The 26,007-nt window shown below is 39.8% G+C and overlaps 1 protein-coding gene across 1 annotated transcript; it reads left to right on the forward strand.

Moving 5' to 3' along the window:
* The first annotated feature begins 819 nt into the window (after window positions 1–819).
* Window positions 820–24,105, forward strand: LOC146469778 (uncharacterized). The gene is made up of 20 exons (XM_085122925.1): window positions 820–1,173; window positions 4,530–4,958; window positions 5,762–5,808; window positions 6,025–6,138; window positions 6,938–6,997; window positions 7,863–7,989; window positions 8,838–8,969; window positions 9,818–9,884; window positions 10,825–10,930; window positions 12,143–12,192; window positions 13,239–13,356; window positions 13,949–14,064; window positions 15,319–15,418; window positions 15,723–15,873; window positions 16,724–16,790; window positions 17,432–17,492; window positions 18,341–18,450; window positions 18,960–19,086; window positions 20,108–20,149; window positions 20,950–24,105. Exons 1-20 carry the CDS (start codon window positions 1,086–1,088, stop codon window positions 21,787–21,789), a joined length of 2,952 nt encoding a protein of 983 aa, XP_084979051.1. The 5' UTR covers window positions 820–1,085; the 3' UTR covers window positions 21,790–24,105.
* The last annotated feature ends 1,902 nt before the right edge of the window (window positions 24,106–26,007 follow it).

Here is a 26,007-nt window from a genome sequence, read left to right on the forward strand (position 1 = left end):
GAGGATCTCCGAGTCATGTCCGTTAGCAGCTTGTTCTCCAGTTATTAACGACTCGTTCCGTGGCAAGTTATTTGCAAATAAAATTCACACTGTAATCAGGCAAGGTTTAGACAACCCAGTTGACAGTTATCAGTTAATTGAAAAACTTTCTTTTTCAGCTGACAGTTAAAATTTTAGCCAATCCTTAGGTATCAGTTAACCTCATGCAGACTCTCAAACATTTTGTGATTCTTGCCACAAACCATTTGGTATCTACGATAAACAGTTGTGCACCCCTCCGAAACAAAACCTAGCTGCGAGGAACGTGGAAGCGACACGAGAGTTCACGCGCACCACGCGTGTGGTAGCTGTCTTTCATATCTTCTTACTTGGAAGTTTCTTAACCTGACTGAGTTGTTCAAAGAGTGCATAACTTCGTTCAGAGATGGCAAGTCGTCATCCAGCGGTTAAAATTTACTCCAAATGGTTTATTTCATCCGTTGAATCAGGATTTATCTGCTATCAAAATTAATTAATTATCTGCTCTTTGAACTCGGAACAAAGTTTGCAGTTTATAGCATTCCCAAAAACGTTTGCGCGAAACGAGGTGTTCAGGACACTTGCTTTCAAGTGCTAGATACAATTGTGATCGATGAAACGTTGCTCGTAGCCAAAGCAATTCCGTATTGTAATAGAGAATGGTGCAATTTCATGAATAACTTTAATGAGTTACCTACCGTGAAATCTCGAATGTTCGTGAAGAACAAAACCTTGAATGATCCAGTTATAATTATATGATGATAATGCAATAACTCAAAAATTTAATCCAATGTGAAAAGAGCTCGTCGTCCGCGAGTTTTAAGTTTTATGGTTATAGACACGCTCGCAGGCGGTATGCCTTAACCAGATCAGCAATTTTAAAAACTCCCTTTCGTACATTATTGACCTACGAAACAGGCGGCTGTGGCGAATTAAATTAATCAGTCTGATTCAAGCTGTTTGCAGCAAACCCCCAGGGGTTGAACTATTTGTCGCGAAGGAAGGCAGAAAACTTAATACTTTGGCGACAAATTTACATCTACAGTCGCTTATTTCAATCTGTGATCATGAAACGATACTTACGAAGTTTTACTGCAATAATTACAATGTACTTTGGCTTGCTATCAGGAGTTTGTCAGGCTTTCTCGCAAGAAGGTGAGTTTAATAAGTTTGCGTTTGAAACTTGTAACTGAACTTTTTGTTGCCAAGTAAAATCTCTGTTGAAACCACCGCAAGCTTAGCAACTCCGTATGTTGGAGATAGTCGGCACGAGTTCGAGATGAAAGTTGAACGATAGATTTTTGACTCGGTTGCCCCGCTCGGCGAACTGACAGACATTCAGGGGAGTTTGCAAACTGACCTAACAAAATGAATGGAAAAATTAGATATGAAGTGTGATTCTCGCGCGCATTAAGCATACAAAAGCACTCGTCAATTGTACTAATCCAAATCTGCATGTTTGACACTGGAGAGCATACAAGAGTTGATAAGATTGAATCAAAGTAAGTTAGCACTGACTTAAGGTAGCGCGGCGGCGTTGAAACACCACCACCGCTCGTACTCAGTAAACCTTAGATTTATCATGAATATCCAGTTGAAGGATTGCTCATCGTGTTAACATTAATGGCATCTTTAAAATTTGACCTGCTGGATAGTATAGGTGAACTGGTTTCTAGAATTATCTTTGACTTTATAAAGCAGATCTATTGCAAAACTCCGTGTTATGAATTATCATACTCACGCGGTTCCCAACAAAAGTAAGCTATAAACAGCAAGAGTAACTACAATGACGTTTCTTCAAAGAACTTGTTTACTCCGTGGGTATTATAAAAGGATCCCTTTTTCGTAGGTTTTTAGAAATGGCTCGATGATTTCCGTCACAAAGTTTAAGGTCAAGTGGTATTCAGTTGGCGCTGCCCTTATAAACCGGTTTCGTGGCATGTACTGAAGACAAAATCGTAAGAATACTTTAGGAAACATTTCTTTTGGTACTTGTAATGATGTTTTCATTTAACTCGGAAGAAATGTTGCATAAGTTAAATAAAAGTATTTTGCAATAAACAAGAGTTCGGATTTTTATTTATCATTTTACCAGCTGCCACAGCTAAAATCCTTTTTCTGACAACACGAGTTTGGTTTGAGTTTGCGTCTGAAATATTTGTGTTCGAACTGATTTAGATTTCTAGGAAGAAAAAAGGAGCTAAATCATACCAGATCTGCTCCTTACTCAGTTTATGTCAATAATCATAATTAATTCATAGAACTCAATCATGCTTTAAATAAAAGTTAGGCAGTTTATAAATCAGACCTTTTTTTAGATAAGGCCATTGCCTGAGGCAAAGCTCACGACAAAGCCTAAACGAAAACAACACTTATTTCACAGGAAAAGATCTGTTTCTAATTCAATCGACAAGCATTTAAGCCTATTAAGGAAAAACCTGAGAATAGAACCCTAGAAAGATAATTGTGTCAAAGACAAAGATGTATAAACTCTTCCTTCTTAACAAAATCTATTTTCAATGTTTCATTCTAAATATAAACCAGGTCTTTAAATTTATGCATGAAATTGGTATTTTTGGTTATACTAGGATGGGTGATAAAATGTTTATCAAACATGATCTTAGAAAATTCGTTAATGTCTCGCTGTTAGTTGATTACAAAAGTCATTGCTCCTTGCTGTTTCGCATATTCATGTATGTAAAACAAACAAAAAACACAACAGAAACTTAATAAAAACCCGCCATTCTCCTCTTTCTTTGTTCCTTTTTGTAACAAAACACTATTTGTGGCATAAAAATAAATGTTATTGAATAATGTTTGACACCATCATGTCCAAGCATTTGTATCTTTGTGGCAATGCACATAAGCTCGGTTGTTTCAACCAATTAAGGGTTATTAGGCCTACAGCAAGTAGAAGCTTGATTTTGATTTAGGTTCCTTAAACATGCAATTCTCTCTCTTCTTTTATTTAAAATAAAAAATAAAATAAAATAATATAAAAAACATATAGGTTATCCTGCTGTCGAACAACTTTTATAACACTGTATCACAGGATACTCAGCATAAAGTGACTAGGTGGATCCCTAGTTAGGGTTACCCCAGCCTCGAGTTATATTCCTTAACTGCTTGAGTATTCAACTGGGTGAAGACAAACATTACACTGATACACAGCCGAAGTCGTTTTATGTAGCGAAACGAAACGACGGCCACATAGACCATCCATAGGGAACGTATTATTCTGACTCTCCTAGTCACCTCGTGTTGGGTATCCTGTGATGGACTGGAATTTTGAGTTCCTTCATAGGAGAAGTAAAAATGCCCTTTATTGTAGCTTAATGTTACAAAATCAAGCCGGAGTTGAGCGCCGATAGTCGATGTGTCTCCAGTCTCGATCGTGGTGTTGATAAATTGCCGGATTAAACCAAGGATTAACCCTAACCTACTAAGCTATTTATCTGTCATTAACCTCTTTAGTTTTGTAGTCAAACATTGAGTCATGAAATGTAATTGTACCTTAAGGAAGTGCGTGAATGAAAATAACTGTCACGAATGTTCTAAAATTTAAACTAGGTATTGGCAATGGTGTAAATATCACCTGAAAATCGTGTTTTTCGATTTTTGTCAATTTTTGACTCGTTAACGTCGATCCTTTTTCGGAATGCTTGTCAACGAGGCTCACTAAATCGCTTCGTCAGACAAAACTCGGCCTCAGACAGAAACGTTTTAGAACCACAGACTCGATAATAAAATAGAAAAAATATATTGTGTGATCGATGGACTGTGTTAACTGTTATCAACCCAACATTTCTAATGAAGATAATGCACGTCTCTGGTCAAACAAAGGCTATTTTTACTCATTCGTTCGTTCGTTCGTTCGTTCGTTCATTCATTCATTCATTCATTCACATTCATTCATTCATTCATTCATTCATTCATTCATTCATTCATTCATTCATTCATTCATTCATTCATTCATTCATTCATTCATTCATTCATTCGCTCGTTCGTTCATTCATTCATTCGATTCATTCGTTCATTCGTTCATTCATTCATTTTAGAAAGACGATAACCGTTAGGTAGCTATTTTGGTAACATGAACGCTAGCCTCTGTTTCTCCCTTGAAACCAATCAGATCATCCAATTCATCCAATCATCCGACACGGATAGGAAAGTACATTTAATCAGACCGATTGCATTTTGCATGTTTTTTTTTTTTTACGCCAAAATTACCTACTTGCCCTCCCCCCCCCCCCCCCGTCCCTCTTTTGGTACCCCAAACACCTCTCTGTTCTCTTCACTTGGAGCCACGACAAATGGATTGATTCTGGCAAAAATGGAACTCTAGGGCCCCAATGTTTCAGTCCCCTTCATTTTGGGACCTGGAGTTCTAGACCCCTATATTTCTGGGCCCAGAGCTTTAGGCCCTGAACTCGTTTGGAAGTTCGAGTTGTTTGTGTGGGCATTGAATTGCTTGACGTTTAATACTTTATTGTTGTTTTATGTTATTCCAGTTGTTTGTTCAAATGGTTGGGTCAGAAATGGCAGTTCATGTTACTACGTTTACGCTGACACATCAAAAAGACTTTCATTTTGGAGCGCAAAGCAGTGGTGCAGAGATCATGAGTCTTCTTCTCTGACAACCGTTTTTAACGAGGAAGAAAACCATTTTCTAGATTACCTCATCAACAAGACACACCTTCGGCCTAATGAGACATTTTACATTGGCTTGAGGTTCAGAGATAGCAGTTGGAAATGGGTTACCAATCAACCTTTCAACTACACCAACTGGTTTCGAGGCATAGAGCCGGCCCCCACCCAAGGCACGGGAAACTGCATTTACTACAATCATGTTCACCGGTGGCAACTGGAAGGGAAATGTGTTACGAAAAAACTATTCATCTGTAAAACACAACCACAACAACCACAGCCGCAGCCAACAGGTATTTCAATCAGCCACATAGTACCATCGATGGAGACCGAGGGGCAGATAGTTGGTGAGGAGGAAGTCAAAACGATTGATTTTGCAAAAACGCTCGTTTTTTCTTGCAAACTTACCCGTTTTGACTTCCTTCTAACCCACCCACCTGTCCCTGTGTCTCCGAGAAGCATAGCACACACTTTGAACTTTTGCTGTGGTATGAGAAACCAACAGTGTTCATCTGTGTGTAACGCAACGGTTACATCTGCCCCAGAACAAAATAAAAATAAGGCGGAAGAGTCTTTGATTTGACTTTGGGGTGTAAGAAAGGGTGCACTTTTTGTTTTATGTGTGTGAAAGGAGGATCATTCGGTAAACGTTTTTATGTAACAGAGTCACGAATTGACCTTCCAACGAGAACTCCAAATATAGAGCTTGAGTCCCACACCCACCCACATGCATTGTTTTAGCATTTCGAAACATTTGTTAAAGTTAAGCTGTCGTAACTTTTGTCGGTCAACGAATGTTCAACCGTGTATCACTTGCTTAATCATCCAGTCCCGGCCTAGGTGAACTAGACTTCAAGAAATTCTTCTTTCGCCGACAGATAGTGGAGCAGCGCGCGCGAAATTCGCCTGAGGCATGATCACCTCGTTGGTAACACGTGGATATGATTTCTTGTTATGTCTATAGCGAACTCAGGCACCAACAAGTTTCTGTAGAACTATCGCTCTTTTTTTTCTATTATTTTTAGTTCAAATGACGAATAAAGATTGTTGTTAAATTTTACACCAATCTTATAATGTGAACTATTTTTCTTTGCAGGAAGCGTCAGTGATACAAAACAGGAAAGTACTTCTACCCCTTCATTGGTAAGTTCATCGACAGAAATCCCAGTGTTGTTTGGGTTCATTTTTGCAACAGCAGAATTTATCACTTGCCCCGTACGAGGTTGCAGCTTTTTTTAATTTCGAACATTGCCTGATTCCTCAGCACAACTATCAACAGAATTCAAATATCTAATTTTTTACAGAATGACTAATAAATGCGTAATAATTAACTCTGTTGTCTTTCTTGTGCCATTCCAGTCAACTCCTGAAAGGAAACCATCCTTTAATCAAACTATCGAAAAGCTTAACAAGCTACTTAGCTCACTGGAGGGGGTCTCTCTTACCGATGAATCTGCTGAGAAACAAATGAAGGTAACTTACGACAGACTTCTGCCTTCGTTGTTGTTGATCTCGTTGCCTTTTTTCATTACATTTGTGTCAACCAAGAGTTAGATATATACAGAGAGACTATTAGGACGGCCTTTAATTGAGGAACAAAAGTAATTTCGCCTTTCGCTTCCACTTGCGCTTTTTGAATAGATAGCTTGTAGAATAGATAGATAGCCAACTCGGCGCTACGCGCCACGCTGCTTAGCTATCTATCATCTCATATCCAACGCGCGCTCGTGGAATAATTGTTAATTATACTTTGCTGCAGATGGCTAGGATGGAAGTAGCTTGCAACTTGAAAACATGTGCCAATTTTCTCAAGTTCTCCCTGTGTGTTTTACAGACGGTCGCTACGTTTGAAAGAATGGATGGGTTGTTCTTTCGCCGAGCAGTACTGTCCGTCCGGGTATTTTTGGCGGATGCACACAATGCGCTGATAGCATCTCTCCGAGGACGAGAACTAGCATACCACGTGATCATTTTAAACGAATCAGAATCGAAGAAAATTCAAGTAATTGAAATATTTTAAAAGCGCAAAAATCGTTGATAGGTAACTCGTGCGGAGCACCTCAAGTCAGTCACCCCTCGGCAGCTCTTAAATCTCTTTCTTATTCATTTTCAAAAAGGTGCATAATTCGCTTTAAGAAATCTTTTCTGAGTTCTGAGATACCATCAGTTTTGCAGTCTACTGAACATACGAGCCCAAAGCATTTACCGAGGAAACAAATTTAGTGTAGTTCTTAGCGTCATGATTATAATAACGTTATTTATTTGTTTGCAGGAATTAGGTACATTTTTGGATAATCTTCTTGATTCCAACCAGGACAAACCAGAACCCCAGGTATTTTACTGCACGGAAACGCTAATCAAAGACAGCGGTGAATTAAAACGTTTTTCTCATGCACATAGCTAAAAAACTCAATGCAGTAACATCAAAAATCTTGGAAAATATTTCCGAGATCTTTCCAAGTTTTTAAGAACGTAAGGACAATGTTATATTCAAGGGTATCGTAATGCGATTAACTAGGTACTAAGGTACTAAGGTAGGAAACGGTATATTTGTCTACATTCCTTTCCCGAAAATATATACATTTTTAAAACCGCGAGAGAAGTGCCTAGAGAAGGCGAATACTGCTTGAATTTCTACAATGTTCTTAAAAATTTTAGTGAGTAGTGCACAAGTTTTTTGTATTTCTGTTTTCAAAAACGTGTAGGATTTGCTTTCGCTTTCAGATTCGTAGGCTGTTGACGGAGGATTAACGACTTTTCAATCTCAAAATTTCATTTTTTGGATCTACTTATTTTATTCTTGTCTTTTGTATTATTTCCATCTGTAAGTTTTTCGAGGACATACACTGTCTAGTACCCTATCCTACTTGTATTATAACTCAATAACGCAAGTGCGTGACATAGGGAGCGGCGTTATGGAGATATAACTAGAAACAGTTTATACTACAAATGCTGTCTGTGTTTAATACTACTCTGTTATAAATCATGCATCTGCGACCTGATGCGTAAAAGATTCTGTTTTTGGAAAATAATGTGGCATTATTTCGCACCTTTACAACTAATGCAGGGTGACAAGATTGGTCATCCATGCTGTAAAGTTATGGGTATCGTTTGAAATCAAAGAAAATCTTTAAAGTGATTATAAAACTTATAAAACACTGAGGGTGTTATATCAACATTACTGTTATCTATTTCAGTCCATCGCTCAACTATCAACAGTGGTCGAGATGAGCGAGAAGATTGGGGAGTTAATAGTCAAAGGATTGAAGCGAGGAGGGAATACAACTGAACCAAAAAGCGTCCAAATACAAACAAGCAATCTGGGTAAGATATCAGTTGAGTTCTCTTAATCTTTTTTAGACCTTTCCCTTCACTCAACAACTGTACGTTGAGTTTGAAAACTAAAACAGCATAAGCCTTTTAAGGAGCATTTCTTGGCAGAAACCCCCTTCCTTTTCAGACACGATGGTGTCTCCCAGAGTTGGAAGCTCCAACCCTACCTGTAGTTTAATAACTGTTTAATAGAGTCCTTGCTATGCCTACCTATGCCGGACCAGTGGCAAAATTACACAGCACCATCGCGTTGGCACCCATTCTTTCTAAGAATAACAACAGCAGCCAATACAGCCAGTACGTTAGCGCCCATTCTAAACTAAGAATTACACATTAGCCAATACAGCCACTGCGTTGGAGACCACTCCAAACTAACATCTTACTTTTACTTGCCTACAAAAGGGTAAGGCCCCAGCACAGAGAACAACACACCATAGGCTGGGCTCCAGTTGTTCAAGAAACGGATAACTCTATCCAGCGGACAAAATGTTAACTCCAACAAATACATTTTATCCGCTGGATAGCGACTTATCCGCTGAAAAACGTTATCTGCCCTATGAACAACCGGGGCCTGGTCTTTTTACCACTTCTGTCCAAACCGGTTGGTAAACCACAACCTTAGAATAGAAGTGATGCATACCTACCCCCTCCTTACAATCTCCTTTTATTACTTTAAAGCTGAACATTTTTGCAGTCTCAAAGCGACTATGTACTTTGATGCTACTTTGATAATTTAGTGAACCCCACATTTAACATATATAAATGACACCTTTCTTGATTAAACCCAGATACTGTGAAAGACAGTAGTTAAAACATATTGTTTAAATGTTTTTTGACAGCTCTTGGAGTGGATATATTACCTCCCGTGCCTTCACAAAACCGAACAGAATCTGTTTCGTTTCCACAAGACAGCAAAACAAACGATAAGATCAAGCTGCCAGCTTCCCTGATATGGAGAGCACAGCAATCAGGTGACTACTGTAAATACACTAACAATTATATTTTTTTCTAAAACAAGTGGTGTGGCATTCTTTTCTGCCACCTCCCCCTTCATTCTTTCCTCTCTTCCCCATCCCCTTTCCATCTTTTCCTTCCATCTATAGCTCCTCTCTCCTTTCTTGCTCCTGCCTATCATTCCTCTCCTGCCATTTCCTCTCCCCTCCCTCTTCTTCCCAAAAACTAACTCAATAAAAGTTCACTCAGACCGGAGGGTTCCACTCTCAGCTGGATCAAAGTAAGCCGGGTCTTTAAACATAGCTGAAGTAGAAGGTCGATTAGGTGCCGTCATTGACTCTGGAAAGGGTAAAGTCTTTGCCTATCTTTCAATGTGCAAAAAGGATGGAGCCATTTTGGCTATAGCATCAGCAAGAAATGTTTAGATCTCTGTGCGGCTTTCTTTCTTTCTTTTTTCTTCTTTTTTTGTCTATGACATCTGCGATATGTTTGACCTTCCCATTGTTTTCAAAACCTGAGCAAAAAGATGCTGCCTTCCAGCTTTCTGTGGCATCTAGAAATAGGAAGAGGTGATGATGATGATGATGATGATGATGATGATGATGATGATGGCAACTGTTAAAGAAGTAACAAAGGCTGATTTGACTTGACCTCGACTATCCTTAGTGCCACGCATTTGTTCATGGAAAGAATGGGCCTTACTAGTAATAGCGCCTACGAAAGCTGACAACTGATACGCAATTCCACTGTAGGCTCATACTTAATTCAAAGAAGGAACATTCAGTCAAATATTAGACGTGTTTGAAATGCAAACCAAGTACTTGGTATAGCTAATGAAAACTTGCTTTTGTTCTTTGTTAAACAGACGGTGTCTCCATCACAAGCCTGCTCCTCCCAAACGTCAGTGCATCAGCGGATCCACAAGCCAAAAGGTAAATCGTTGAAATTCATTTTTGCCTCTTTGTAAGATTCCAAATCAAAATGGTAGCAGATATATCCCACATAAATTCTACATTTTGGCATTAGTCAAGGGCTATGAATTATTCAGGAATAGTCTAGGAAATAATAGGTGCAACATTCTCCAGTGGAAACTAAGGGGATAATAATCAAATCAGCTAAATTTTTCTGTTTTCGTCTTATACAACTAAATCTTAAACTGTTTTATTTTTCTGGGCTTTTAACATCAAATCTTCAACGAAAGAAAAAAGATTAAAAAGAGAAAAAAGCGAGAAGAGAAAGAAGCCGGTCAATGTTTTAAGGTTAAAAGTCAAATTTTAGGATTTCGTTATTCAGAGTGATCGAAAAAAAACTATTTGGTCTTTAAGCCAAGGAAAATAACAAAAGGTGGCTTCTTTTAAGGATACAAGTATAAAATAGTAAGTGAAAGTGCGTAGACAATTTCAGCAGATAATGAATTCTAAGTATGGACGGAAGGACAACCGTAAAGCTCAGTTCTTGTTGTCTATAATTTATTATCTCAAGTATACTGTACTGATCTTCGTATACGAAAGATCCGACATTTCTAGCCGTTGCAGCCTTACCCAATTTTAATAGGGCTGTTGATTTCCTCCAAGTCTACCCAGATTCGTACTAAAAGCAATCTATTTGACCTGTTTACAAAAATTATGCCTTTGACCTTATCGCCTTTTAGAGCTCCGCAACTTGTTTAAAAATCTTCTTATGACCACTCAATCAGATAAAACCAAGGTGTCAGCTCAACCAGTCAGGATCAGAACGATCAGTTCCCGCGCTTACCTTCGGTGCACCTTGCCCTTTTGTTGTTGACTGGCGCACTAGAGTGTAGTGACTACAGTGACTAGAAAGACAGTCATCAAACTGAATTACTGGTTTCCTACTTGCTCTCCTCAACAGGGTTTTGAGCTCCGGGATTATTTCAAGCACCATCTTGTTCAACAACGGAAGCAAATTTAACAATTTGAGCGAGCCTGTTGTGATCAATCTCTCAGAAGTTAACAAGGTGGGATTCTTGCTATAACGAGTTAATAAAGTGCGGAAGAAGTAGTCGTATGAGCATGAGCAACGGTAGAAGGAACAGCTATAGAAAAGGTAGTAGTGGATGTAGTGTCCCCGAACATAGTCGACGTTGTCGCCGTCGTAGTAGTAGTAGAAGAAGAAGAAGAAGAAGAAGAAGAAGAAGAAGAAGAAGAAGAAGAGGAAGAAGAAGAAGACGAAGAAGAAGAAGAAGAAGAAGAAGAAGAAGAAGAAGAAGAAGAAGAAGAAGAAGAAGCAGCAGTAGTCCTCAAGCAGTTTAAGGCCTGGATAAAGGGCTTTCATGAATAATAATGGTTTATTTACTTTAACAAAGCGAATGACACTGAACCCAAATTTGGCAGATAGAAAGGATTTATCATCCTGAACATTTGTAAGCACAATAAGCTGCAATATAGATCACGGGACACGTCACGTAATGGTTTTTCTGGAAAAAGCAAAGACTTGATGGGTAGGCGACTGTTTTAAGAGGGAACATCAAACAAAAACACTTTTGTAATAAAGATTAACTATCTCCAGTAATACTACTTAGTACTACTAAGTCGCACTCGGATCGACTTATCCCGATTTCTGTAAAATGAAGCAACTAGGAGTATTTATGAATATGAATATATGAAACATCATACATTGAACTGCGGATGAAAGTTTAAATAGATGAAAGATCCTCGCAGTTAGTACGCAGCTTAAGCAGTTGCGAAAAGAGAGTCTGAAAAAAAATTCAGGCTGAATTTTTTTCAGGCTTTCTTTTCGCAACTGCTTAAGTTGCGTACTAACTGCGAGGATCTTTCATCTATTTGATAGGAGTATTTAAACTCCTCCTGGATGGGATAATAGTCCATCGCAAGGTTACCCCCACCAGTATGTCACGTGTACCTATTTATACACCTGGGTGGAGAGAGACAATGTGGAATAAAGTTTCCTCTCGGATGAAACAACACAGCAATGTAACCTCGAACGACCAAACCTACGATCTTCAGACCCTCCGATGATTTCAAAGTCTGAAGCGGTAACCACTACACCACCGCGTATCCACAAGCAAACACGTAACAGTAACATATTCTTAACATTATCATGAAAAAGGCGCTGCTTCTCTTATTATTTTCTTAAGAAAGCTACAGTTAGGTGCATGCCGAATAACCGGGGCGTGTATCTAATCGTGAAACAACTGAATTTCTTTCAGGCGAAAGCTAAAGGCTCTCGAACTTGTGTCTTTCTGGATGTCACAACCGAGTAAGTATAAATTTTTGTGTAAGCAAAATGGACCGTATTCGCATTACACAAATGCATTGCACGGTAACCAAAAAAAAAAGTGTTTGCTCAGTAGCTTTACTTTAAAATAGTCAAAGGGTTTGATACCTCTCTAATTGCAGATTAATAAACAAAAAGAGACAGGCAAAACCAGTCGAGAACGTGTTCTGTGCCGGACGTGGTTAAGTAGCTTTCAAGATAGTTCTCTGCTTTTTTTTTTTACCTTTTTCACAATGTCCTCTTCTTGATTTCTTTAAAGGCCTTGCAGCTGGTATTCGCCATACGCCATTGTAAATATACGAAAAACAACACAATACGACAGAAACAAAAGTTTAAATCTGCTTCAGAGTAAACAAGATAAATAGCGCGCACTCTAAACATAAAAGAAGAAAGCTGGTATGCATAATTACCGTAACGAAGAACTGAAAACAAGATGACAAAGGATCGGGTAAGGCTACGTGAGTCAGAGTTACAAAGGTTGATTGTTTTCCAGGATAGAGTCGTCAAAATCGTACAAGTACTTTTAAACAGCTGTAAAAAATAGTGATTCAGAATTTTTTTGCAAGGAGACCACATCCGTTGATACAAAATTAACAAATTCGTCGATTAGAATGTTCCAAATTTTCTTGGGACTTCTTAAAACAATTCTTAAAGGCCTACGTCCCATGCATTCTTCTAATAGCCGTACCCTTATCACTCGGCGGCCATGTTGAGTCTCGGGGGAATAAAAACCTTTGTTTTCGCACGGCAAGCCTCGACCAAACAAAAATTCGATTACCAGCCTCTGTTCGGGAATGAGGCCACGCTCACCCCAGTCTCTCCCGGGGAGGAAAGCCGGATTCGAGGATCGAGCCTAAATTGAATCTTGCCAGGAATGAATCAGATCTTGGATAGGTTCTGCTGTTCCTCCTGCGGGGATTACATCGGGTCTTAGTTACTTTCATCAAGAAAACTGTGTTCAATTATTCATTCCAATGGCTTGAAGGAAAACTGCGCGAACAATTTTCATCTGAATTTTTTCCCAACAGCCCACCATCTTGGTCATCAAATGGGTGCGTTGTACATCACCATGACGCCTCGCGTACTCAGTGTCACTGCTATCACATGACTAGTTTTGCTGTTCTTATGGATGTCCACGGAGCTTACGTAAGTTATAGTATACTTCATTATAAGAATAGACCGATACCGGTATCCCAAATCGATACGATATGACTGAGACATTTACCGATACTTGCCCTTTTTCGGTTTTAGTATGGATACCTTTACATTATTGTAAAGGGTGGAGTCCAGGTTTTAGGGAAAAGAGAACGCCAAAAGGGATGGACTACACTGAGATGTGCCGTTCGCTTCCTTACCATCAACCGCACCAACGAAGCTAATCAATAAAATAGCAAGTTCTTCAAGAAAAAGCTACCCCGTACTCTTGGTTTTAAAATGTTCTTAGAACTTAGCTAGATATCACGCGCGTTCTAATTGGTCAAAAACGCGGTTTATTATACCGTTAAACTCATTGAAGTTATTTTATAAAAGCAGTAGACGGCATGTTCCGCTATTTGTTTACCAGCGTAATAAACCCTCTTGGGATATTAGGAGAACACTCGAAAAGCTTTCGAAACCTTTCGCAAGGTTTTCTCGTCTTCTTCCAAAATCTTGCGGGGGTTTAATACGCCGGTAAAACCATTGAACATGCAGTCTATTACTTTAATACCTCATAGAAAAGAGAATGTCATTTCCACAGGAATCTGATGCCATATCTGTCGATCATAAGCTGGCGTTAACTACGATATCGATCGTAGGATGTCTGGTGGCTTTCGTCTGCTATATCCTTTTGCTGTGCACACTTTACTTTCTCAGGTAGGATCTCAATTGATCTACATTTTCGTTTTGCTATGGTCCGAGACAACATTTCCAACAGGGTTTAGCATGGTTTTCGACGTTTTATAAATCTAGCCTAAGGCGAGTAGGGATGTTGCAATGGTAAGAGCACTTGTCTCCCAACAATGTGGCTCGAATTCGATTGCCAGACTCACATATTAGTTCAGTTTTGATTGTCCTTGCTCCGAGAGGTGTTACACCGGGCGCTCCACTCTTTTCTCCTTTCCTCTAGAAGCAAAATATCCAAATTCCAATTGGATCTGGATAGTGTCTCCAAGTAGTACCCACGATCGATCCCCACTAAATATCAGTTGACACTTATAAATGAAACGATTTCCTTTTATTTAGTCTATTCACGCGAATAGCCCATTTTACAGTTGTGTGCTTGGCTTTTGAGAACAAGCGAGGCTGGAGTTCACTCTGTACATGTTTTGATACAAACCTCATTGATTTTCATATAAGAGTCATGTTGTTCTTATGCTGAGAAGATTGTATTTCCGTACGAAAAGGTCTCCAGCCTCGCTTCCACCCAAAGGTCAGGTCGCTGACTTAATAGGCCATTTCCGAGTTGTTGTGAACCACACTGTGAAAGCGAGGCTAAGTGCAAAACTTTTCATACGAAAATTAGTTTTGTTTGCATACGAATGAAAACTAATTTTCATAGCAGAAACTTTGCACTTAGCCTCGCTTTCGTAATGAGGTTTTAAAGCTACTCGGAAATGGTGTGACGTCACGGCGGCCATGTTGGTGGACAGGAACAATAAGATTTTTCTCCTCTGGGAGTTCACTGCCATTTTTATGCACACTTTGTGAACAAATTTTCTTTTGTTTTGTCCACCAACATGGCGGCGATGCAAACCACCTATTGACCGATAGTTTGAAATCAGTCAAACACGACAGGAATTTTGATGTTTGTATGTAAATAATTACCCCATGAATTATTTCTGAAAATATTAAATTGATACCCTGTAAACTGAAGACTTCTTTCCATAGATTTTGCTGATCAAAGCTTCGATCCATGCCTTCAAGTTCCCCCTCCCTGCCTTCCCTGGGTTCCGTTAACCGGTACCTTAACGAAACGGACATGGATAACCTTTTGGAGCATGGCAATTTCAGACCAAACGCAACCATTTTTTAATTAGCTTTCTGATCGAATCCTTACCTGACTACTCGCCGTTGCGTTCCGCCCGAGCTAAAATGTATTTATTTTTACTTTTATGGAACTGTACGCAGACGAAAAACAGAAACCTCGTCTATCCACATGAACCTTGCAGCGGCAGAGAGTTTCGCCATTTTCTTTTTCCTTATCGCCTATCTTGCCGTGAGAATTAAGGTGAGCATGAAGGGGTACGTTACCCCCATAATAAGAATGTTAAAATAATTTATGTAAATACACCTTTGTCTACTCTGTAACACAAGCTTGAGGGAGAGAGTATTGCATTTCGTCCCAGAAATCTTTCTTCGCTTTTTTTGAAGCGTGTATAGATTACTATTGTACTGATTTTCAATCCCGTTCATTTGTGTTTCTCAGAACTTTACACTATAACATAACTAAATGCTCTATCCTGAAAGTCTTCAGGTCACCTCGCTGACATTGCTCATCCTTTCTGTTTGTTTTCGCAATGGTGTTCGTACAGGAAGCTTGTTTTGCCGTTGCTGTTCTTTTGTATTATTTTCAACTGGCGTCGTTTTGCTGGATGTTGGTGGAAGGAATGAATCTTCTGCGTGGATTGGTGAAGGTGTTCCGTGTTACAAGCCAACTGAGAATCTACTGTCTGTTTGCCTGGGGTGAGTCCATTATGGCACACACTTGTTTGCGATCGCTGAGACCTCTTTATTGTATGCTAAATAAAACTGGAAATAATACCAATCTCATGTGCAAAGACTTCAGGCTCTTTGGCCAGTGCTTAGTCGCCTGAAGAGAGAGGTAACCGCTGGCAAAAGAGCCTGAGGTCTCTTTTCACGAGATCACGAGATTGAGTTCATACTTGAGTGAAACGTTAAATCTGGAAACTGCCGCGTTTGCGTCCATCAAATCAACAAAATAGAACCAGAACAATTAAGCCAAATAATCTCTTAATATTTTTTCACGTGTTTATACTACTTTAATCCGTTTCAAAAGCCTCTCAGCCTTGTCTTTAGATTTAGAAGGCTGTTTTAGAGCTATTTCAAAACACAGTATTCCATACAGACAATGCATGGTAAGTCTGTGTTTAAGGCAAGGTAACGTCCTCACCATCCTGTGGCCTGCCATAGCTGAAGGCCCAGAACGTATCCCTTTAAACACTAGAAAAAGCCATAACCCAACTTTATTTCATCGTTAAACACAACAACAACAATTTATTTGAAAATAACAGAATGAATGGCTTGTCACGCAAATAGTTACCAAACTAATCAAGGTGGGACAAGACGCGGAATAAAGGAACACTTGAGAAAAAAACAGCTAAGAAAGCGAGGAGAGAATAAGGATAGGTTAACATGAAACACTTAGAAGTCATAGCTAGATGCCAACCCCCCGCCCCCCTCCCCACCATCCTCCACCATCACCATCACCACCACCTACTTTTGAAGGAGGAGGGGTGGGGACGGGTAAGGGCGTGTGATTGCTAACATCGTTTTGTTTTGCTTGTCCTTGTAGGACTTCCTGCGCTTTTTGTAGCAGTAATACCCAGTATTTTCCGCCATCAGTACCTAAGGGAAAACTTGTAAGTCACAAAAAGGATTTTCAGTTTCAATTTTTATTTCATTTTATTTTATTTTTAGACAATGGGTGAAATCCTAACGCATGGCCACTCAAAAAAGGTATTGGGTAGTTTCTGTGGATACTGCTTATGCCTCACAGGTTATATTATGAGTCATGAAGTCTTTAAGCTTCGCCTATCACCGAGAAGCTAATATAATAGAGGCAGTGCCTAGTGACAATGGTTCTTTAACCCTCTAGCTAGACAGCAAGCAGTTTCTTTCTTGAATGTGGAGAGGGTACAACTGATCACTTGAACTTTTCTCAATGTGTTTCTTCGTTCCGTTGGCTAGCCCCCTGGACCATTAAGAAAGATATCGATGCTGGCATTCTTAAGATTCTTGCTTTTGTCAGACAAAAAGGGAGATTTTCTTCTAATTTTCGATTAAGATTTACATCTTATTGGTTGACAAAGTATTGGGAGGTTTCTTTTAAGCAATTATAGATCAGAGTGTAACAAGACAAAACCAAAGCCAACACGAAATTACTTTCCACACTCAATTGAAAACCTCTCCGATGTTGTAAATGCGTTGTAGGTGGGCAGTCGAACTTAGAAGGAAGGTACAGCCGAGGAGAATGTCTCACTTTTGTATTCTTCATTTGCAGTTGCTGGCTTTCTCATGAGCTAATTTGGGCGTTTGCTGGTCCTGTGGCTTGCATTCTCGCAGTTAGTAAAAATTCGTGCTATATAAATCCCACCTTTCGCCTTGTTGTCATGTCAAGGTGCCATGATCAACATATTTGTTTATCCTAGTTTTAGAGCGGTTTTTGATCGGGTGACGCAAAACCAAAACCAAAGCCGAATTACTCTGACCAATCATAACAGACGTAATCATCGCAATGAGCCAATCAGAATTTGGAGCAAATTCATGTAACCGGGGCCAAGCGCGGGAAAGCTCGTGCCAGCAAGCCACGATTGATTGGTTTTGGTTTAATGGCTTTTCATTCCTGGAAGTGAACGAACTTTGCCAACCAGTTATAGAGCACAGTAACTGGCAAAACGAAAACAATTACCACATTACTTTCGACACTCAGCTGAAAGCCACTCTAACGCGCAACGTAAATTAAGAAAAGTAATACCACAAATACGAGGAAAGAACACAAAATTAACTGGTTTAACTCAAGTATAACCAGCCAAGAATTACATCTTTACTCTCTTTATTCCTTTAGCTTAACTGTGCCTCCTCGTTGCCATAATTTGACGTCTACGATATCTATAAATTTACTTGAAAGACTGAAAAGTTTTTTTGTCTGTTTATAGATACACTCGATTTTATTATACGGTGACGATGGTTAAAGAAATGTTGCTGGCATTGTATTAAACAAAAATATTTCATTTGGCTGTGGTTCTGTTCAATTATACATCACAGAAGACATCACAATGTAGTGCTAACAACATCAATGAAATTAATGAAAATTTCCACGGGGTAACTATTAGCCGATAGTACTCCCACAGAAACACAAGTAAGGACATATTCATCATACCAGCTATTATTTTATTCAATATTTGCGCAGGTGAATTTAACTGTCCTCTTGGTGGCTATAAAGATCGTTGTACGGAGAGCTCGTTACAAAGTTAAACCCGGAGAAAACACTCGAATGTCAGACCTCCAAGTTGAAATAAGGTACTTTTTTTCTATGCCTACATGTCTCGTCGGATGTTAGTTAGGTTAAATTTATTAGCGTCGAATAATTCGTTATTCGTTCGTTCGTTTTTTCTTTTGTTGATACCTTCCTTCCTTCCTTCCTTTCTTTGTTCCTTCCTGCATTCATTCATTAGTGTTAGTAAGTCAGTCAGTAAGTCAGTCAGTCAGTAAGTCAATCAATCAGTCAGTCGGTCAGTCAGTCAGTCAAGTCAGTCAGTCAGTCAGTCAGTCAGTCACTCAGTCACTCAGTCAGTCACTCAGTCAGTCAGTCAGTCAGTCAGTCAGTCAGTCAGTCAGTCAGTCAGTATATATCATCATCCAGGCGCCAGTCAGTTAATCAAACAATTAAGCAATCAATGAAATAATCAATCAATCAATCAATCAATCAATCAATCAATCAATCAACCAGTCAGCAAGTTAGTCAAATCTAAGTGGCCTCAGCCGTATTCCCTAATCAACACCATTTCTCTTTCTCATTTTATACTTAGAGCGGCGTTTAAAACAATAGTGATATTAGTGCCTCTGCTGGGCGTGACCTGGCTCCTTGGGTTTATATCCATCCATGATAAATCTCTCACATTCCAGTATCTGTTTGCTGTTGTCAACTCCACGCAGGTATGAGAATTTTGAGTTTTCACATCTTTGCAAATGCTAGAAACTATATACAGATTAGCTCTGGATATGAGTAAACACACGCTATGATTGGCGTCATCATATCATCGTCATCATATCTTCATTTACCCTCAGATTTTAGAGTAGCTTATGCGGCTGATATCTCCGAGCACTTACCCACCCAGTCCATGAGAATATACACACAAAGACCAGATCACAACACCGGGAACTACGTCCCCTACGTCCCCTGGCGTGCCACCATGAAGCTCTGGGAACGTCTTGGATGTGAAAGTAATAAAGATAACCCTAGCGCTGAAAATAATGGTTCCTTGTGATAACCGGGTCCAAAAAAATAGAGCTTTTAAGAAGCTTCTTAACGCCCTCAATTGGCTCCCTGACACAGATGTAACAACTCAAATTAATCTGACTAGTAGAGAAGTGGCCCAAGTAATCGGTAAAGTCTTATTTATACACCCTGTACTTCCTTCCTTACAAATCTCTCTCTTAAACATCTACCTCAGTGTACATATTTGAATCATTGGGAAGGGGGATGGCATTAGTCACTGGCCTTGTCGATCTCATTCACCTCCGCATCTAAAACTTGAAAGGGAAGCTAAAAACCCACGCACTTCTCGCAATTCAACGAGTACGAGACGGAGTTCCTGGTTTTCTCGTCTACTATACGATACTGATATCTCAGAGATGGGTGGAGGTTGCCGAGATGGGCTACCCAGCTGTCCCCGATAAGGCCTTGGTTACAGAAACCAACAATCCATGGGCTATTGTTATGAAAGGATGAAAGAAGAGGAGTGGGTTCCTACACACGGCCGTTGCAAATCTACAAAATAAGGCTGAAAACTGAGCGGAAAAAAGTTGACTATATCCTAGTAAATGAGCTAGTTCACAACGAGTCTCACTGAACTCTATGACCTTAGAAAAAACGTTCTATTTCGCTCTTACTCCTGTTAAACCCATAGCGGAAAAGTAGGACTTCTGGCATTAATGATATGGTTTCTGGTTACAGGGAATCTATTTTTTGATCGCCCAATACTACTTTGATGACGATGTAAGTATTATTTCTGGGATGTTACTAGCTTTAATTGGAATATACTTTGAGTCTGTCTATTATGATCCTTCTAGTTAAAGTGGTCCTGACCTGTTGAAGGCATGCATGAACATTGATAGTCAATGTTACCAACAGAACAGTCCTTTGTCGAAAACTACCCTCACCAGGACAACTTACGAAAGCCAGATTACTGAGACTGCTGGGGCCAATTCAACAAAACGTTTACACTTGTAGCTTGCAAATTTGTCCTTTGTATTTAAAAGCGCGTTATTTATTGACATTGTTTAGGGGCTGTTTGCTTGGGTTTGTAAGAAGTAAGTGTCAGTTTGTGCTCTATAGGAGTGTTAAATGTTCATTGAAGTGATCCCTGGGTTAAAGACAACTTTAATAACGGTATCGCTCCAAGACATTTTTAGTATAGAGTAAAAACTATTTACAGGACCGATCGATACTTGCAAGCCCTATGCATAACGTTTGTATAAAAAGTTTCCAGGCCGAGAGCTAGCTGAATGGTCGTAAAATTTTACCTGTATTACGCCTGTTTCCTTGGAGTGCGGTTGGCCTGCTTTGTGGGTTTGGCCACTTAGAAGTGAAACTGGCCTATTTTACCAGGGCAACCAGTCAGACTGACTGGAATACTGAAACGAACGTGTTCTTACCTATGAAAACAAACAATGCAAGATACAATATCAGGGTTGCCCGTTAGCCTTCCTCAAATATAACCCCTCATGTTCACACGGGCCCTTGAGCAGAGATAACGTTAATACAAATTAAATGAAGCGTTTTCTTTCCTCGACTAGATCAAGAAAAATGCACGCCAAGCGTCCACCAGGATGAAAAGGCTGTTTAGCTTTTCGTCCACAAAGTCCACCCGTTCCTCCTCTGAACGAAGACCTCGAACCTCCAGTGACAAAAAGCCTGGTACAACAATGAAACACAATTTTGTTTCTCCACAACAAGGCAATAGACATGAAGATGAAAATAAAGAGAACCCGCTAGGGTCTCCAGAAAGGGCTGCCAAGCAACAAGACAACGATGACAACTTTGGTGTCCCTCAAGAACAAGTAGTAGACCGGCAAAACAAGGATGGCTCAGAAGCAGCTCCACGAAGCAGTGCAGCACTCAATCGCGAAGGCATCTCGGTCTGTCCTCAGGAAAGTGGAGCATGTGACGATGGCAAAGAAAAGAAATTATTGTCCGAACAAGAAAGTTCAGCAGACCAGCAAGTCGATGAGGATAAATTTGATGGTCTTCCTCGTCAACGTCCTGCAAATCAGGAGGACACCGGAGAAGAGCAAGATGGTATTGAAAAGGATTTGGTTTCTTCTCGACAAATGCCTTCAGAACAGCAAGGCCATTTAAAAAACTGGGTTTCACCAAGTAACGAGGCAGTAGATCACTTGGGCTTCTGTAGTATTGCAAATGAACCAGAAGACAAAACGAAGCCCAACTGTTCTTCTTCTCAAGAAAAGTACAAAGACCAACAGGATGGAGAAGAAAATTTGGCTCCTCCCTATCAAAATAACGAGGACCAATTGCTACGAATCGATACTGGAGAGAACCTGGTTTCTCCTCAAAAGACAAACCTCGACGACGACCAACTTCATGTTGAGAACGAGTTGAGTGACACCCGATTTTAGCTGTGTGAATTGTGTTAAAAGAGATCTTTGCTTAAAGGGGCAGTGTCACCAATTTTTGTGCCTCTTTAAACAGCCATTAAACATTTTTGTGAATGGAAACTTTAAAATAACAGTCAGTTTTGTTAACAGTTACTCTTCTAGTGAAAAGGAACGAGAATTAGTTATCTTTTGCTGTAAATGTCGAGGATGGAACTGGATTGCAACTTGAAAAAAATTGGGCAATCTTTTCAAGTTATTTCCCTATGTACTGGGAAAATTCACTAGTAACTGAGTTTGGCTTGTTCTTTCTTCAAGAAATTAATTGATATTTTCCGTCTTGTTGCTCTAAGAGCAATTTCATGTTGGAGCAAGGTTCTTGCTCAAACATTTGTGCAGATTTGATCAAAACGTAGTAACATCCCCGTAATATTAAAATTAATCAGATCAAAGAATGAAAAATTTAGGACAACAAATGGTTGCCTCTTAAAACGTTGAAACAGTTAGCCGGTACAGAACATCGAAAATGTAGAAAGCGTAGTCTTGTTCCTTCTTGGAGAAATTAAACTAAACATCGTCTGGAAATTGATTTCAGAAAACAGTTTAAAAAGGTCGATATAGTTCAGATTCAAATTTGTTTTCTGTGATAATTTGTGTGCTATAAACCACAAACTGGACTGCCTTCAAGACAGAACTGTAGATCACTGAAGTTGATAATGAAAGTTCACGAGACTGCCTCTGCGGCTGACAGAATTGTGTGTTAAGCCCCGTCTACACAAGCAATTTTTATGTGGCAACTGTATGTGGCAATTTTTATTTGCCCGTGTAGATGGCTCGACAAATATTTGTTGTTAATTTGCGTCAGTAATAATTTCGCACAGCGGAGATGACCATGGAAAGGGAAAAAGCAAGATGGCGCCATGCTGGATGCGCAAATGTTAGGGACTGTAGGGACTGGGTTCTACAGATGACGTTGAAAAAATTGTCACATTTTATATGGCATCTCGTCTACACGGACAATTTTTTTATGTGGCAATTTTTATTTGCCACATAAAAAATAAAAATTGCCACATAAATTGCCATATAAAAATTGCTCGTGTAGCCGGGGCTTTCAGCAGTGAGAGTGACTCAAAGAGAAATTTCATCCCTATGACTAATTTTGCAACTTTGGCTTGTAACATAACTAATATGATATTTCTACGTTAATTGGTTCATCAGCTATTACTCTTTGGAATTCCGTGCGCTTGCTAGACTTCACTTTATTTGGTTTCCATTCAATACAATGTTTACAAATCTCTCCCATTGTTTTGTGTGTGATTTGAATACAATACTATTTGTTTTCTTTAGGTTTAGTGTAAACCGATTGTCTTCGAGCCAAATAAGAACCCGTTTTTCATTTCCCTTCCTTCTAAGTATGTCCAGTTCTTCAATTCTTTCACCAGCTAAAGAATAAACTCAGCTAAAGAATAAACCGGCGACCACAAGGGCGTCATCATAAGTCCGGTCTAATAAAATCGGGCTGGACTGGTTTCCAAGATCTCGCTTTGAACACAACTCTGGTCGCAGGGTACACCACTATTTCCCTAGTGAAGATTTCATTGTGTTCACAAGGGAAGACGGACCAGCCCAGTAACCGAGACCTCGGTTTTTGCGACCGAGTAGTCTAGGTAACCGGGCTAGAAGTTGAAGGCTGAACTTCATCTCCACACACGATTACCGGCAGCAATCAAGAATGGCCTATAATTTAAGCCTTAATAAGCTGCGAGTGGAGATTGCAAAACTTTGTATGATTGCAGGATTTTTTTTCAGCGGGAAGAGAAGACCAAAGCGAACTAAGCGCGCCTTTTTCACCTCGATAGCCGGGCTGAAATTTCCCATATGAACAGAAGATATTTGTCCCTGCAACAAGGCCATCACGGTTACCCAGCTAATATTTAAAGGTCCTTACTTCTCGATCTGATCTCGATTAAATGACATTGCATGATATATAAAGGAAGTCTCTCAGTACACTGATCTAGTTCTCGGGATTTGCTGCGAGCGGCAAACTGGATGAAGAGTGAAATAATAACAAATGTAGACAAAAGACACTATCCTATTTGAAAATAAAACGATAACAACAAAAGTTTAATACTTACAAAGTTAAAAAATAACCGCTTAGACGTGAGATTTCCTAGAGCTTAGGTTCTATAAATAGAAGTTAAGTGAACTCAAACTAATGTCGCACCGCAGAACTTAGCATCTAATCCGGAAGGCTCAGTCAAGGGAGTTGTTGTGTTTCTGACAACACCTCATTTCGATTACAATGGGCCTATAGACATGATAGAAGTGTCAAATTTGAATAATTTTTCCTCTTGTCAACACAAGTCGAACACTAATCTCGTTTATAACAGTCGGCGGCTTAGCTGACCGGAGGGTTGGGGGAGGGGAGATTGCCATATGAAAAAAAAAACACCCTAAAAACCTACCCCTTTATTTAGCTACTAAAAGTGGATTGCAAAAAGGAAGAGTCCCAACCAAGTTTTTTTTGCCCAACCTCGAGGTGTTTGGAAATCGGATCAAAACCTCTTTTGAGTGATTGATAAAGCTGAAACCATTAATAATTCGTGGAGATATTCAAAGCAAAAGTTCACCACATGTTATGATAATTAAAATCACATTTCCCATCTACCTCTTTCACGGTAGTGATCTCCTTTATTTCTTGTCATGGATTATTAACGTGGATTATTAATGAGTTATGGGAAATAGATATACTGTGTAAAGATATCGTTCGGCGGCGAGGACTCTAACCTCGGTCTCCTGGTCTCTTCGGTCCGCTTCATCGTGCGTATAGTATAAGTTTAAGTTTTCCAGTCTGGTTGTTCATAGATAGAACTTTGGTGGTTGATAAGTCGGGAAGACTTATCTAGGAAGATCGAAGGAGACTCTGCTCGCAGGGTAGGACACAGACAGCACAGGGTACGCTGTAAATACTTTTCGTGACGGTAGCTGCTTTTCAACTTCGAACCTTAACCTTGCATTCCACCGATTGCAATGTTGTTTTAAACAGTCTGTCTGTAAACTGATTCATGAAGTCAACTAACATAAACAAGGAAGACCAAGTGAATTATTTTGTCATAGTAGACTGAGGTCAGGGTTGAAGAAACATGATACCAAAAAAATGAAGGCTGATATCACGGTATATTTCGAAAGGCACAACGGACTGTCCACTCACAGATAATGACTCTTGGGCAAAATTTGCTTCGATTGGAGATAAGGGGGAGACAATAACATAAGCTAATTGTTACAGCAAAACATTATAACATGATACTGTACCTGGGCAGCACATGTATCGGGCTTGGGTTGAGTAACCCCCCTCCCCCGCTAAGCAGGAGTAGGGAACGGGTATAAAGTTCCGATCCATGTGTGTTCCCTTCCCGCACCCCCACCCCCGCCCCTACAATTCCCTCCCAGTCCCTCTAGGTACCACGAACTTTACTTCGCCATCAGTGTGCCTTTGAGGACAGGCGATTACGGAAGCCCTGCTATTCCGGACAATCCCGCTATTGCCGATATCGGTCTCCCATAATAACGGAAACTGCTAATACGTACACCCTTTATCAATGACTCGTCGTTGAGCGTCCTGTTTCTTTTCCCCCACGCCCCACCCCACTCCCCCATTTGACCACTTGACCACTGTCGGCCCTAGTCTACAGTCAGCGCCTGTTTGTGGCTAGCCGTGCAGCCCGGGGCTATAACTTTAAGAGGCACAAAAAACGCATTTAACCACTGCCAACAAACTCCTATGTCTTTTATTGCAGTGATAGTAGTCGAGATTGCACGCGTTTTATAGAGGTCTTTTAAAAGAAACATAAAAAAGTGAATTGCAGATCAAACACTCAATCCTACACTCTCTTCCCAAAGTGTTCACGACACATACCTTTGTAAACGATGATAATCCAATATTTTCCCTTTACAAAGATAACAGTTCTGCTCAATATGATCACATTGGCAGATTAGTTTCTATCAACATCATTGAGTTAACCAAAACGGTAGTAATCCCGTCTTTCATTTAATTAAGCTATTTGCATATAACAAATCATTTAACGGATATCGGGGGCTTCAGCACGCTTGGCGCGATTTAGAATATTTATTTACTGATCACATTTCCATGCAAGAGAATGCCGCGTGTTAGAGTCCTACATATTTTTTACCAGCTAACGTAACCTGAGTATGTAGTGTAGCTATAAGTGGCTTGGAAGAGAA

This window comes from Pavona decussata, unplaced genomic scaffold (assembly GCF_977016875.1).
Source record: "Pavona decussata unplaced genomic scaffold, jaPavDecu1.1 SCAFFOLD_119, whole genome shotgun sequence".
Taxonomy (NCBI): Eukaryota; Metazoa; Cnidaria; class Anthozoa; order Scleractinia; family Agariciidae; genus Pavona; species Pavona decussata.

What these genes read in the sequence shown, in the direction of transcription:
- LOC146469778 (XM_085122925.1), top strand. Translation starts at nt 1,086, where the DNA reads ATGAAACGATACTTACGAAGTTTTACTGCAATAATTACAATGTACTTT. An exon ending in ATGGAGAGCACAGCAATCAG is followed by an intron (nt 8,970 to 9,817) that starts GTGACTACTGTA and finishes TTTGTTAAACAG; the next exon opens with ACGGTGTCTCCATCACAAGC. An exon ending in GACCTCCAAGTTGAAATAAG is followed by an intron (nt 18,451 to 18,959) that starts GTACTTTTTTTC and finishes TTTTATACTTAG; the next exon opens with AGCGGCGTTTAAAACAATAG.